Source organism: Bubalus kerabau, chromosome 5 (assembly GCF_029407905.1).
Source record: "Bubalus kerabau isolate K-KA32 ecotype Philippines breed swamp buffalo chromosome 5, PCC_UOA_SB_1v2, whole genome shotgun sequence".
Lineage (NCBI taxonomy): Eukaryota > Metazoa > Chordata > Mammalia > Artiodactyla > Bovidae > Bubalus > Bubalus kerabau.
The window spans coordinates 85356476-85373132 of NC_073628.1; the positions used below are offsets into that span (position 1 = coordinate 85356476).

Sequence of the window (16657 nt, forward strand, 5' to 3'; positions counted from 1 at the left end):
CAGTGGTAAAAAGCAAAGCATAAGTCTTGGAACCAGGCAGAAATGGGTTTGGAATTTTGATATTTCTTTCAATTTCTATTTTAAATAAAATCAATTTAAAATACTTCCCTTTGACTTAAAAACTTTCACAAAATATATACTGAATGCATACATAAACTAGTAGATCACAGAGAAGCTTGTTCTTGATTCAGCTTTTGGTTGACTGTGCTACGTCACTTTAGTCACTTTCACTTCAGCTAAGTCAAAAAGTCACTGACTGTGATCCTATGGGCTGCAGCCTGCCAGGCTCCTCTGTCCATTGGATTCTCCAGGCATAAAGACCGGAGTGCGTGGCCACGCCCTTCGCTAGGGGATGTGCCCGACCCAGGGATTGAACCTACGTCTCCTGCATTGGCAGGTGGGTTCTTTACCACTAGTGCACCTGGGAAGCCCTTTTGGTTGATCAAGCATTCCTAACTCCTGGCACGCTGCACTTCATGGGGTTGCAAGGAGTTAGACTTAGCAACTGAACAACTATCACAGAAATTTTAACTTTTTCTTTTATCATATATTATTTAAAAATGATGTAAATTAAATAATACATGATGGGCCAAAGGTTAAAATCAAGGATGCAATATAGTGATGATTATATTATACCTTTTCATGTATTGGTACTTCAATAATTACCAGTTAGCAATGGTGGCACATACCGTAACAAAGAAAAGGCAGGACGTAAATGCCATCTTCTGATTTCAGAGAATCAGGGAAAGAAACTGGCAACCTCAGCTCTGTACTGCTGAGTTCATATTACCTCTCCCAATGCCTTAAGTCAAAGTCAGATGAGGAGAGGACAAGGAAAAAGAGGTCTCTTTGGGGGAGAAAAAGCATTCTTTCTTTTGTTCTACTCCAAAGAATCACTCGGGGAGATTGTAAAGCTCCACGAGATGGTGAAGGACAGGGAAGCCAGGCATGCTGCAGTCCAAGGGGTAGCAAAGAGTTGGACATGACTGAGCATTGAAGAACAACAAAGAATCACTCAAAATTGGGAAGACTGCAAAAAACCATTTTAATCCCCATTAGGTTGTCAGCTTCACCACTGAGCTTGCTGGTCTGCCTCTCTGTTAAGATGGGGGAGGTCAGAGCAAGGAGGGCCCCAGCCAGCTGCAAAGGGATCCAAGCTCTCCTCCCCAGCTTCCCAGTACCCAAAGGTTCAGAAGACAGCCCTCCAAACACACCCATAGAATTCAAAGAGTAAACAGCATAAACGCATGGCAGAGAGGCCCTCATATCAGAGGAATGGATATGCTGTCTCAAGCTGAAGGTCAGTTACCTGAAGGACCACAAATGTCCAGGAAAGTGACTTGGAAGTAAGCTCCTCCGCACTTGGTCCTGCTGGAGCCACCAACATCCCTATAGACTAGATTCAGGCCTATGCACTAATCTAGATAGCTCAAAAGGGAACAGACCACGCGCCCAGCCCTTGCAGAGCTGGTGGACAGAGAAGAGCTTTGAATAAAATGAGATTTAAGTGTTAAATTTGGAACAGAATAGGACTAAGTCATAAAGAATCAAAATGAGAGTATTTAATAGCTCTAAGTTACTGAAAAGTTAGGGAATCAGCCTGAGATGGCATTCTATTGTAACAGGGAAGAGCAAATTCTGACTTTATGTTGGGTCTGTTTCTTTTACTTTAACCTTTGCTTTTTATGCTTTTGTTATTATAATCACCATCTACCACTGTAAGCATACACAATGGCCTGCCACAGGGAACCCTGCCCCTCCAACCTGAATGTTAAACTAGAGTACCTTTGTTCAGCTCACAGAGAGACATTCCGACCCTGCTCACCTGTGAAAGGCTGCAGAAAAGAAATTAACATAACCCCTCCACAAGACTGGTTATTTCCGGAGATTTCTGCACGACTTAGGACCTTTTTACTGTACTTCCTCACCTCCTTCCCCTCTCTGTTCTATAAAAGAACCTAACATCCAGGCTCCCATAAGATGGTTATTTTGAGACATTAATCTGCCATCTTCTTGGTCTGCCAGCTTTTTGAATAAAGTTGTATTCCTTGCCTCCAACACCTCATCTCTGATGTACTGGCTTGTCGTGCGGTAAGCAGAGTGACCTTGGACTCAGTAACAATACAACCAGAAAGAGAAGTGGCTGACTATAGTTACCAGATAAAACACAATCAATTTAAGTAGTTCCTAATGAAGCAAGATAGCATGTAAGTGGTGTGTAATAAAGACTATCATTGGTACAATGTATTATTTATAAAATACTAGCCTGAGAACAGTTGCTTCATTCCACTATTAGAAACAATATAAAATATAAAAAATTTAGTAATTTAAGATGTAAAGGGCAAAAATTTCAGACTAGATCAAGACAGTAGCTGTAATTTATGTGTGATGCCATATAAAGTATAAATGATGTTTTTAATACATATTCAGTCTCCAAATCAAACAAGACATATGCTATTTTATAATTTGTTGTATCAAATTATGCTTTTGGAGAAAAGCTTAAAAACCTGTCTTTACTGGTAATGCAAAACAGTCTTCTGCCTTAGTCTTCCATCTGTCTGATTCCTGCTCTCTAGGGGCAGCTACTTTTCAATTCCTTTAGCTGTTTCTGCTCATATTTACCCTCCATTTCTAGAGAAGACTTCCATTGTTATCTATTGACTTTTCAGTTTTAGAGACCACCTACTAACTTCCTACTAAGGAAGAGAGTTAGTTCTCATGGTTCTTTAGATTCTTTGCCCCCACAGTGATGTTTTCTTTCCCCTCTCGCTCCCATTACAATTCAACATAAATCTGGGGCAAATCAATATTTAAGGTTTACAGTACTATGGCTTTGTAAGTATTATTCACAAGATACCCAGACTGCATTTTTCTTTCTCATTTATGCTGTTTTTTTGTGTGTTGATTACTGCCTCATTACTCTGTTAAAAATAATTTTAATCTATGCATCTTTGAACTCTGACAGATGGACAACTATGGTATATGTAACAACAGATAATCTTTCAGCTTTAAAACATATTCTTCTTGAGTCCCTGACCTGGAACTCCTTTCCAGGCTTGCTACACAGGTATTGTCCTGGAATTTCCTTTCCCAATGATCCTAGGAATTCATTTTGGCTCTATTTTGGAAACCTTGTTTTCTCTCAATCCCAGGTCTTCCTCTTTGTTTATTTTCTCTTATTATAAGGACACTTCCTAACAAAACGTACATGGAAGGTAAACTTTTTAAGTTTATTCACATCTTAAAGTCTTTACTCCTTCACCACTGACTAAAACTTTGGTTGGGTAAAGTTTTCTAGGTTAGAAATCCTTTTCTCTCACAATTTTGAAGACACTGCTGTATTATGTCTAGCTTCCAATAGGGCTTCCTATTTGGTAGAGAGGGGACATCAAGGTCTAAATGCTTCCTACACAGCTTTTTAACTTAAATTTAGAGGTACTCTCTGTGCTTCCAATTCCCAAACCCTCTCAGGCAGAAATCAACCTTTTCCCTGTAGACACTTAGTTTTTGGCTTTCTCTGGTATGTAAGTTGGGTTTCCCAGGTGACTCAGTGGTAAAGAATCCATTTCCAATGCAGGAGATGCAGGTTCTATCTCTGGGTGGGGAAGATCCCCCGAAGAAGGTAATGGGAACCCACTCTGGTATTCTTGCCTGGAGAATCTCATGGACAGAGGACCCTGGTGGGCTACAAACCATGGAGTTGCAAAGACACAACTGAGCGACTGAGCATGCATGGTATGTTAAGCCAGTTGTCACCCATCCATCTGCTTCCCAGCTTCCAACATTTTCTGGATGTCATATCTGCTGCTGGTTCCTTGCCAATTCTGTCCTTCTGGCTTTCTGCCTTTAAGGATTCCTTTGTGACATTTCAATAGTATTTAAAAAAAAAAGTAGAAGTAAATGGTCGATCCACTATGTTTAACCAAAAATATATTTTGAATTTTCTTCAGGCAGGTATCACAGTATAAACTTATTGCTAATGTTTCTGTTAATACTAACATGAATTTCTGTTAACTTGCTTTCTTGAGCCCAAAGATGTAGTAAGGTAAGTCTACTAATCCCTATTGCATTGACTTAAGACACACTAAAAAAAAAATTCTACTCTGATGAAATAACAATGGAATAATAGTTGAAAGTATGACATACTTAATAATACCAAATTAAAGAGGTAGTTCTCAAATGAGAAGTTAGGCTTAATCTAAGTTCTAACATGTGCTCTACAAATGCACATGCCTTTGAGTTACTCTCGCAACCCCCATTCTGCCATGAATTCTCTTTAGGGCAAAATTCCCTATGTTATTTATGGATGAGACTAAAGGATTCATGAATTAACATGTTTCTTATACTTTCTCAATATCTCACTAATTATCATCAGGTAAAAACATTTGAGTGATATATCAGGCTTGAAAAAGAAATTTTCAATGTTAATATTTATTTTGGCAGATTGATGAAAAAAATGTGCCTTTATTAAGTCTGAAATATTGATAATAGTATAAATTAAGTACATCTTCTACAGAGATTAATGCAAAACTAAAAATGTATACACTTGGTCCTCAGGGAAAAACAAGTTAAAAACCACAATGACATTCATATCTACTAAAATGACTTAAAAAAAAAAAGACTGACAATATTAAATGTCAGCAAGGATTTGAAATTTTCATATATTGCTGGCAGGGTATACAATGGGACAACAGCGTTGTAGAACTGTTTTGACAGTTTCTTACAAAGTTAAAAATGTACATTCCATATGACCCTGATTCTACTTTCAGTTCTTTACCCAAGAGAAATGAAAACATATTATCTACAAAACAAACAAACAAACAAACTTCCTATTAGTTTTATTCATGATATCTCCAACTTGGAAATTACTCAAATATCTATCAACAATTATGTGGATAAACGAATTGTGTAAAGTTAAAAATGGAATACTACTCAGCAACAAAAAAATGTATTAATGGTACATTTAGTCATAAGGGTAACTCTCAGAAGAAAGTATTCTGAGCAATTCTGTTTCTATTACATTCTAAAACAAGGAAAACCTATTGATAATAACAGGAAGCACTGGGTTGCCTGGGACTGGAGGTGGGATAAAGATTTTGGAGTGATTAAAAATGATCCATATTCTGACTGGGGTAGTAGTTACATGAGTGTACAAAACTGCCAAAACTCATCAATTTGTACACTTAAAATGGGTATATTTTATTACATGGAAACTGTACTTCAATAAAGTTGATTAAAAAGTGGGAAGGGAATGATAAATGGAGAACTCAGGATAATGACTACCTTGGGGCAGGGGAGTGAAGCAGGTGATGGCATAGAAAGGAACACAAAGGTAGTTTTAACAGGAGGACTGACAATAATCTAGTCCCTCTGTTGGGTATAAGGTTCATAGGTCTTCATTTTTTTTAATACATTGTTATAATGTATATATGTAACATATTTTCACATATAAGTAATACTTAATAAAAATGAATTAAAATATTATAAAATACATGGGCTTCAAGGCCAGAAAACAGGGTTTTAACTTTGTGTTCTAATTAGTTCTGTTTGGATAAGTCACTTACCTTCCCTGAGTTTCTTAAAATGACTTAGTCTACCTTAAATTGGTTGTTAAGAGGAAAAGATGAAATAATATACATAAAAGTACGCTGAAAATATAAAGTAATATGTAAATAACTTGGAGACTTTAATCATGGTAGATTAATTAGAAAAGTAGGAGTCGGATGCGACTGAGGGACTTCACTTTCACTTTTCACTTTCATGCGTTGGAGAAGGAAATGGCAACCCACTCCAGTGTTCTTGCCTGGAGAATCCCAGGGATGGGGGAACCTGGTGGGCTGCCGTCTCTGGGGTTGCACGGAGTTGGACACGACTGAAGTGACTTAGCAGCAGCAGCAGCAATGAATAACACATAGAGAACATTAATGGAATACTAGCCATGGGGGGTGGTGATAACATGGGAGGAAGTGGTGGAGGAAGGGTAATGAGAGCTGTCAGCACGTAGATTTCTTACCTTGTGCCAGGTACTGTTCTAAACCTTAATGAAATTACTAACTTAATCCTCATAAAAATCCTATGAGGTAAAAATAATCCACATTTGGAGGTGAGCAAAGGCAGGGACAGAAAAAAGTTAAGCAACTTGTCTCTGGTCACACAAATTTTTCCTTTTGGCCACGTGGCATGCAGGATCTCAGCTCCTCAACCAGAGATTAAACCTGTGCCCCTGCATTGGGAGTGCGGAGTCTTAACCACTGGATTGCCAGGGGAAGTCTCTTAAGGTCACACAAATTTAAGTGGTGGAGAGAGGATTCAGACCAGACAAGTTTGATACCAGAAAACAACCACACACAGAGAAAAGCAAGTTACTTATTATACAAGGAGCTTAAGACCAAGACATATATAAAGAAAGAAAAGCAAAACTCTAAACTGTAGAACACATAAGATATTAGAGTATCTTATGGAATATCTTAAGGAATACGGGGTAAAACAAAGAGAATATATTAAATACAAATCATTTAAAGTAATATTTTCATATTTCTATTTTTTTCTTATTCTTTCTTACATTTCTCTGTATTTATTCATAGAATAACCTGTCTGAGTAGACTATGAGAGATTTGACATTTTTCTTTAAAAGATACTATTTTATCAGACTTGGCAAGATTTCTTTCTCTAGAATTTAGTTCACACCCTTCCCATAAAATGGTTATTAATGAAACGTCTGCACTGTGGAATCGGATAATCCACACAACTTCCTTAGCAGAAGTCTGCTGCAATTCAGTTAGAAACCAGAAGACACAGGTTCTGCTTGTGAGTCAAAGCACCAAGTAAGTGGCTTATGTGTGGTATCTCAGTTTCCCTGTCTGTGCCACTCATCCTGCGGCAGAGGCTAAGCTGGAAGTAGTGCCGAGCTATTGCTGGGCAGTGTCAGACTCAAACTTAGAATAGCCTTCTTCCCAATGTGCACAACACAGAGACATATTCACACCCAAACTAGGTGACTACTTTGTGATGTTTTCCCATAGGATGTTTATGAAGCTCATTATATTCTGATTTCCATAAAAATGACCAGAAAAAAGAGACAGGAAGAATAGAATATAGTAGGATTGACCTAAGGCAACCCAAATTTGCCACATAAGAAAAGAGGGGATAAAGTAAAGATCTGAGGGGAAAAAACTTAAAAGAGAAAAAGGCAAGTGAAATTGAAGGCATCATCATCATCATTTTATCTCTTCAGGCAATTCAGTTAAGACACATGATGCTGCCTGTTTAATATCAGAGTTTTCAGGCCCAGGAATATAAAGTAGTACTAAAATCATATACATGGAAAAACAAATACTCTAAAACACATTTTTAAAAATCTATCTTTAGTTTCTAAAGTTTTTATAATGAACATACATTATTACTATAAGAAAACAAATTTCTAAAACTCGTAACTTTTGATATAAGACACAGTGATATAAAACATAACTATAAATGCTTTAGAAATATATATATACAAATTAAAGTATACCATGTTAGCCAACAAAAAAGGAAGAGAATAAATTACTACAGATAAGCTATCAAGATACAGAGCTTATCTTGATAATATCTAGATTTACAGAAAAAAATTTCTGGTAAAGTTTGTAAAAAAATTGTTGGTTTTTATACAGAAAAGAATGCCTTAATGCACTAAAACCAATTCGCTTTCACAGCTTATTTGCAGTCTTGTCATATTCTCTTAGATACATAAAACCACCTACTGAAAACATGAAACAATTTTATGTTTTTATAAGAATTTAGATTTTATAATTTCTACTACTAGATATCTAAAAATAGGATTATACAATGTTAAAAAAAAAAAACCTTGCTTTGCTGTTTGTCTAGGAGCAGTATGCGTAAAAAAGCTCCTTCACAGCAACTCAGATGTAATACTTGTAAAATATTATATGAGGCAGGCATTTTTAATGTCTACTTCTAATTTAAAAACATACCCAGCTCTTTGGCTGTAGCTCCTCTTTCCTTTGGATCTTCAGACACTATTAACTGCGTAAAGCATTTCCTTCCCAGGGACTTCTGGACAGCTGCTATCTAAAAAGTTTTTCAAAAAGAAAAAAAAAAAAAAAAAAACTTTGGGGGAAACTGTTGCATTAAGTTAGAAAGCTGAAAACAATTTGAGGAAGGTTTCATTCTTTTCTAAACCAGTCCATACAACAAAACATGACACTCTACGTTTTTCCTATAAACATTTTCAAAGAAAATCTCTTACCTTATCTTTGGATAAAAGAGGACTGTAGGAAAAAAGAGAGAGAGGGGAAAAAAGAATTAAAAAAAATATTATAGCAGCAAAATGCTTCCAAACAAATGTCACTGAAACGGCTGTAAAAAAAAAGAAAGAAAAAATACAGCTTCTCTGGATTCTAATATTAGCACAGAACATTTCCACTGCTGAAACATTACCACTGGTTCACACAGTTCAAAGTGCAACTATATCATGTGTTAATCTTCTTAGATGGCCAATAACTAATGAAAAACCTCCAAAGAAGCTATAAATACTGAGAGTCAGCAGGGGAAAAAATGTCAACCTTTGCTATTCATGTATTTCAAGAGTATTTTACACATATCAAAATTTCAGTTTATGTCATTATCGTCTAAAGTTGATTATGGTAGAAGATAATTTTATTCACATTTTCCACAGAAAAGGATAAAAAAAGACGTAATCTGTAAATATATTTTAGGAAACACTCAAGATAAAAGAATGCATACATTCACCAAAAAGTATACACAGTAATGTTCACAGCCATTTTATTCATAATATTAAAAAACTGGAAACAATCCAAATGTCTATTAACAATATAATGGATAAATAAATTGCTGCACAGTCACATAATGAATCCACACAGGAGTAAAGCAGAGCAAATTACCACTGCAGGTAACAACATGTAACAGACGTAATCATGCACAAAAAAGCTAGATACAAAAATCTAGTCTGTGTGGTAACATTTATGTAAAACTGCAGGACAGGCAAATACAGTGTTACAGAACTCAGAGAGCAGTTACTATCTGAGGGGGTGGGTGCTGGCTTTGTACACAAATTAGGGCGCTAATTCTGAGGGGCTGGACTGTTTTGATTCTTGGTCAGAGTATTAGTTACATATATGTATCTGTACATGTAAAAATTCAGCTGTGTACTGTAATATTCAAACATTTTGTATTAATTTTAGGTGTATAATTTTGGGGAATTATCAAATATAAGCATAAAATTTTAGGTTTGGTTTATAATACTATCTACTGTTCACTAGTCAGAAATTCTCTAGAGATGTGAAGCAATGTGACTGAAGACTAGTTTTTAAATTATGTGTCGGCACTAATAAGGACCTATTGTATAGCATAGGGAACTCTACTCAATTCTCTGTAATGACCTATATGGGAAAAGAATCTAAAAAAGAGTGGGTATATGTATAAAAGTATAACTGATTCACTTTGCTGTATACCTGAAACTAACACCACATTATGAATCAACTATACTGCGATAAAAATTAAAAAAACATTATGTGTTGGCAAGTTGCCTTATATTTAAAAAGAGGAAAAAAAAGAAAAAGAGTCACGTCTATATTAGATTCAATAACTCTTTATTTTTAAATAATTAAAACATTTGTAACAGATTAAACAATTATTAGTTCCCTGGGAAGAGCAGAAAAGTATCTATATTGAATATTTTGAAAGTAAGAAAACAATCTCCCTTATCTATTTTTAATATTCCAGTATTTAAAAGTTTTACAAAGCCAAAAGTTAACCTATTTAACATATTAAAATTAGGTCATAATGCAGAATCCATAAAAAGACTGTTTCAAAAGTTCAAACTAACACAAGAAAATTGTACATCCCAGAAATCTGCACTAGTTTAATAATTATCATATCCCCTCACCTTTATAATTCTGAGTCTTCAAATAATAAATTAAAATATATATACTTAAGTTCTTTATTATTACTATGTTCAGTTTTAAAAATCCAACTCTTTGATACAAATCAAATAATTTAAAATTATCTGGTATTCTGATTAAATGCATTTGCATTCCAGTATTAGGCTACTCTTAAAAGTGTGTTTTTACTACAACATATAAACAGTGACAGACATAGAAACACTGGAAAACAATTGTAATAAAAATCCTAACACAAATTTTTCCATCGGAATCACCTAACCTCTTAAGCAAAAATTAATCGAAATTAGAAGTTACATTAAAAAATTTCTAATTAGAAGGTGCTTTGAATTTTGTAAAACAGACCTTTTGCTAAGTTTTGTGTAAGAAACAGATAAAATCTGAGAAAGGAACCTAATCATTTTATTAATTTTAATTTCTCCAGTTAGTATTAACAAAACAAAGAAGTGAATTCTGCATTTTAAATACTCAGTATTACAATGCTTCTCCAATATTCTATTCCAATTCATTGTAAACAGTCAAGTACTTACTCTTGATGTGTTGCACAAAATTTAGCAAGCCGTTCAAAATCTTCACCATTAAATCCTTTTTCTGAATTCCTCAAAGGTGTAACTGTATGTTGTTGTACAGTTTTCCATTTTGTTTCTAAATTTAAAATATTTGTTAGTCACTAGCTATTACAAAACATGTTTAGAAGGGAAAATACTTAACTGGCACTACTGATAAAGATTATCATGCAAAATTATCTTTTCAGCCCAAAGTTAACACAGAATTAGCTAAGTGATTGCTTTTAGATCTAAGTATATATCCCAGAGACTAAATCAGCCAAGGACATCAGAAGAAATGAAAAAGTTGCAAGTGTTCTTTTCTTGGCACTGGTATGAAAAACAAAGACAAAAACTTTCTTAAAATGAGGTAAACTTGCCGTAAAAATGCTACTTTCTTTGCAACACTAACTTGACTAGAAACATCTACTTCCTGACCTAGAAAACCAGGTCAAATATGTTAACTTTCTAGATAGCAACTTGTTAGATTATTGATAATTCTGCATTCTACCTTAGTTTGTACTCACCCCACTGTTCTTGAATGGCAGAAAGATTTGCGAGCAATTGCTCGTGATACAGTCGTTCGAGCTGAATGAATTTCATTGCTTTCTCATCTGAATAGAAAATTTAAGGAAAATAGGAATCCAGGCTACAGAATAATGTCTTAGATCAACTGAGAATTTTGAAGTTTATAAAAAACTGAGAGGGCTCTAAATAATTTTAAATTTAAACAAAAAAGTAAGGGTTTTTGGTTTTGAAGTAGGTAAATTTTAATGTTGCATATCATGCATTAAGCTACCTGGTTTCTATTCTATCAGTAAACAGAAGACGCAAAAAGAAGGTTTTAATGTTCAAGAAATGCCTGCTTGCTAATAATACCTCTAGCAGAGTCAATTAAATATAATTTAATTGGAAATAGGGCCCATATGGAATCCATAATCTAAGTGTTCCCCCTCCTTTTTCTCTCCTTAAATTACCTTCTGTCAAGCCACTATGTTACCCTCTAGTCAAATGTTTGTTTCTGATTTCAACTCCCTGTGATCCTTATTTCTCACTGAATGCTTTTTTTTTTTTTTGTAAATTAACTTGCCATAGTGATTTTTATAATTATGTGATTTGACTTTTTTTGGTAGATTTTCTTAGGAATTTCTGCCTTCTCCATCTGTATCACACATTTAGCATTATATGAGGTCAAGACAAGCTGTCCAACTGTCTACCTTCCTTTGGGCCATGTTCTAAATGTTGACCCAGAAAGAAGGAAGAGAAAAAACTCATTGTTTAGCTTTTTAGTCCTCCCATGGTCACTCAGAGGTTCAGTTCTCTCTCTCATTTGTGTCTTAAATATATGCCAGGGATCATAAAATAGACCAGGGAGAAGCAGAGACAATTCTATTTTCCTCTGCTCATAACTTAAAAATATACCAATGTTTCTCACACTTTACTGAACATAAATGTTATTTGAAAATCTTGGTAAAATACAGATTCATGAGTCTGATCCCCAGAAGCTCTGATTCTAAAGCCCACGAGTCTGCATTTCTAGGAGCTCCCAGGGAAGTTGATGTACTCTGCACTTTACTACATCATACTCATCCTTTGGGTAGTCCTAAACTTCATTTCCTTAAGAATTTGATTTCCTTCAGACTTAGTGATGAACAGCCACTGCCCTAAGTTTCTACCACACTTTACTAGTTTACTTGATAGGGGTTCAGGATGACAACTGCTTGTCCCCCAATCTGTAGTGAAAATCAGTAAGGTTAGGAGAAAAAAGAAATCACACAAATGGGGAAATAAAGATACTTAGGATGAGTTCTCTCTAAAGTGTATATATTGGACCTTCTCTGAAAAAATAAAAACAATTTTAAGAGAGGGAAATTAAAAAATGGAAGGAATAAATCTTTCTTTTACTAAAGTTATGGGCTTTCCAGGTGGTGCTAGTGGTAAAGAACCTGCTTGCCAGTACAGGTAGACGTAAGAGATGTGGGTTCAACCCCTGGGTCTGAAAAATCCCCTGGAGAAGGGCATGGCAACTAACTCCAGTATTCTTGCCTGGAGAATCCCATGGACAGAGGAGCCTGGCAGGCTACAGTCCATTGGGTTGTATAGAGTCAGACATGACTGAAGAGACAGCACAAACAACAGTTAACATGCAGTCTTCCTTGACAATGGTTATTCTGTTTATCGCTAATGAAGAACTCTTCATCAGCAATAGCTATAGCAAATTTTGCAAATTAGATATAGCAAATCTTCCCTTTGCTATATATATAGCTATAATAAGAGTCATGAGATTTGCTATGTATAATATGGCTGACAAACTCTACCATATGAATATTACTTGCTTTGTACTTCTGTTTAATTCAAAAGAAAACAAATCCAATGGGTTTTTATTTTTTTGCAACATGCATTCTCCCCTTCCTCCACACACAAATATTTAGATTTTGGTAAAATTGGAGCTTGTCCACAGGAGGTCAAACTTGGGTGGTTCTAGAGAATTTTCTGGAGTAACAAATTTCCTACATCTTGTTTTCTGAGATGGTTACATGGGTGCATGAAACAAAATCCAGTGACAACAGCAGATCATACATTCATTGTAGGTAAATCTCAATTTTAAAAGTGGGCAATTCACTAAGCGTTCTAGGCATTTCTTCTTGTAATTAAAAAAAGGATACAGTCCTCCTCCTGGAAATAAGACTCTGCTATCTGTTAAAAACAAATAAAAAACAGAGAAAGTTAAATTAACAGTTGAATAAAAAGACAAATTTGGAAGAAACCAAAACCTTGAAACTCTCAAAATCTTTGATATCAAACTAAGAATACTCTTAACTATATTCGCCAGTTCAGAAAAAAATATGACTCTAGGCACAAGACACATTTTTGAAGTCACTTGTCTCAAGAAAAGCAAACACAGACATTCTTTGGTCTGCACACAATCTCATTCTTTCTATTCTATTTCAAGTCAAAGCAAACATCACTGATTCACTAGAGTTTAGAATAAGAACTCTAAAGAATGAGAGAGATGCTATCGAGGCTTATAAAGTAGAACATGAATGAAAGGATGGCTGTATCATAAACTAAAAAACTGAACTATGTCAGGTCACAAGGGATCTTAAAACGCATTCCTCTCATTAGTATTTCACAAACTACCTCAGGGGGACACTGACTTTTCATTCTCTTTGGATATTTCAGAAAAGGACAGACCAAGTGCTACTAGTTGAGCAATGATGTTTGGAATAGATACCAAGTTCTGCACAGGATAAAGGGCACTGGATGGGAAGGCAGGGTCCAGGGACTCAGCCTCTGCACCCAGTTGAGGGATATCCCTTAGCAGATCCATTCTAGGGCAACTTTAAATTTAAAAATTCTTTGAGTCTAAAAACTTTGGAATCCTTTATTCAGATATAGCATTTATCAATAGAACAGTAAAACCAAAAGTATACATGGAGAAATATTTGCATGAATTGACTATCATCATACTTAAAATACTTCATTAAGTAGTTTACACTTTCAGTTTGCCCTGATTTTTCCTGTCTCTAATGAAAAAGGTATTCTGTTTATGGATCATGATCTCTACTTTCCAGGAAGCTATCAGTACAAAGAGCAATAAAGTACCAGTCAAACCTATAAATTAGAAATAAAAAAGGAATGTTTTTTTCTCTAAATCCCACAGTGGAAAAAGTATAGTTTTAAAGGAAATAGTTGCCTAGCTTAAAATTTATTCTATATATCTAATATTCTTCCAGGAGCAAAACAACAATATAGATGGACCCAATCACCTCTCTGTAAATTGTCATTTAATCAATTAGCTTTCAGACTTCTGGGACAGTTCCAGTCCCATAAGTGCAACCATAAAGACAGGATCATGAAACCCAAGGTCTCAAAAGTAAAAAGGCACTTACAGGTGAAAGGGCAGCTTGAAAAATAAATACACAGGGTGCCTTCTCCTATAAAAACCTACTCCTGGCAAGTCGAGCAGGGTAAAAGAAGGTGTGATTTTCTTTGATGCCCCAAATGTCTAAATCCGGGAGGTAGCTTGGTAGAGCAGAAAAACATGAACGTTTGAAGGTGAATAACCTGACTGTGTTCTAGACCAACTTTGCCACTGCCAGCTGTGTGACTCTGGACCTCGGCTTCCTTATTTGTAAAACAGGGTCAGTAATATCTACAACTCTAGGAGACAGAACGTGTGTCTAGTACAGCGCCCAGGACACAGCAGCAAGTGCTTAAAACGGTTTGCACTTGCTGACTCTGGACCAGAAATACTCTACCGGTGCAGAGTAGAATCGTGAAGAAGTGAGTTGAAAATCACTTTGGGAGGGTAGTAATTTTAAGGTTTTCCTGGTTTCAGGCGTCTTTTATCTACCGGGAACAAAAAGGAGTTAGGAAGGCGTATGTGTTTGTCCGCAGTCCCACAGAGTGGCTTCAAGGATCCCAGTGAAGCCATTTCCTGCTTGAGTCTGAGATGAGTTTCATGACGTGCTCACTGAGCACAGAGTACAGCACTTGAACTTCTTCTTCTCACGTCTATATGAAAAACTCTCAAGTTTATGACTTAGGTTATACACTTACAGCTAACCTGCCATTATATTAACTAAGTCAGTGTATAAGAGATTACTTACACCCAAGAAAAGTAATTTTTCTTTTTTGGCCACACTACACGGTCTGTGGAACTTCCCTGATGAGCTATCAGACCCATGCCCCCTGCAGTGGAAGTGCAGAGTCTTAACCACTGGACCATCAGGGACGTCCCCAAGAAAAGTAATTTTTAAATGGAATCTTCGAGAGATCCAAGAACTTTAGTGTGGACTCTGGAACCAGACATGGACTTGAATCTTGTCTCTATGACTTATTGGCTGTGTGACGTCAGACAAGTTAAAAAAAAAATCTTCTTTGGTTGTAATAATGTGTCATTCTGATAGTATTACTGTGAGGATTAAATGGCCTAAAAAACCTAGAATAGTGGTACTAAAACCGTATTTCCTATTTTAGTATTCTCATCATTGAGGCTGTTATTACTACTGTTATGTCAATACTGACGGAGATTTACAACGGATGCTTGGAAAACAAGAATCAATAAAACATATTAAGTGCCAAAAGAAAAAAAGAGTTCCAAGAGCTAAAAACGTAAGTGAATATCTGCAGTGATCATAGTCATTAATATCAAATGTCCTTTAGCATATATTCATCCATATAATATGTTAGAAATAGTAACTATCCTGTAATTAACTCTCCATTAATACTTCCTTATTTCTGTCAGTGGTACTACCATTCCTCCTAACTGGGTATTCCTAGAATTATTCTTCTCTGATTTCTTTATCATCCCTGTTTTCATTATCTACACCGAGTCCCTAGGTCAAGATTTCAAATTCACCTCTCTGTGTTTCCACTGTTACCACCTTAACCTAGAAACTATTCTCACTTTATGTCTGAATTATAAACTTCTTCTTTTACCTCTTACCTTTATCAAAAATATATATATTTACATGGTTTAAAGAGTTAAACGGTTCTATAAGGTGTGTTTAAGAAAGGCCCTGCTGTTCGTGTCCGATTCTCCTTTCTTCAGGAGCAAGCACTTAGATATCTCTTTTTTAAAAAATGCTGTATCTCTTAATATTATGGCTTATATTTTCTATTTCTTGATTTTTTTTTTCAGTTTTAGAAAATGGGGGATTGCGTCTTTTGCTCCTTCCCCTACAAACATATACCACACATACTTTCTCTCACATATTGACCTATCCCACGCTGTTATAGCTGTTATATTGTAGTAAAAGGTAGGCAAACATTTAATGTTTACCTTATTATGAGTAAGTCATGTAGTAAACTCTCATTATTTTTCCTTTCATGAAAGCTTTCTGTTTTCTCTGGAGTTTCTTTTTTCCTTTTTTTTTGGTATAGTTTTCCACGCACTTATCGCTTATACAACGCTAGTCTATCAAGAGTTGAAAACTTCCCTCAATGTATTCAGACACACCAAATATTCAGAAATCGGAAAATGATATAAAAGTTTCTCCCCAGACCCTTCTGATCTGCTCAAATAAAAGTGGGTACACTCTCCTTCTTGGTACAAAGCTGTCATCTAAGACTCTCTCTTCTCCTAGAGACCCCCTTCACCCATCGCCGGGGTAGCACCCCATTTTCTTTTATCTTAATCTTCCTGTTCCTTGGTTTACTCTCTTGTTTTGGTGGAGTACATCATATACT

The 16657-nt window shown here is 35.6% G+C and overlaps 1 protein-coding gene across 2 annotated transcripts in view; it reads right to left on the bottom strand.

Annotated features, from left to right (window-relative positions):
- Positions 1-16657, bottom strand: part of CNST (consortin, connexin sorting protein) — a 95138-nt gene that overhangs the window by 15003 nt on the left and 63478 nt on the right. For both annotated transcript variants that reach the window (XM_055582066.1, XM_055582067.1), the window contains 5 exons: positions 13129-13159; positions 10990-11076; positions 10448-10562; positions 8246-8267; positions 7971-8067 (listed from right to left, as the gene is read on the bottom strand). In XM_055582066.1, the coding sequence (XP_055438041.1) occupies positions 7971-8067; positions 8246-8267; positions 10448-10562; positions 10990-11076; positions 13129-13159 (352 nt within the window). The remainder of the gene's footprint in view (positions 1-7970; positions 8068-8245; positions 8268-10447; positions 10563-10989; positions 11077-13128; positions 13160-16657) is intronic.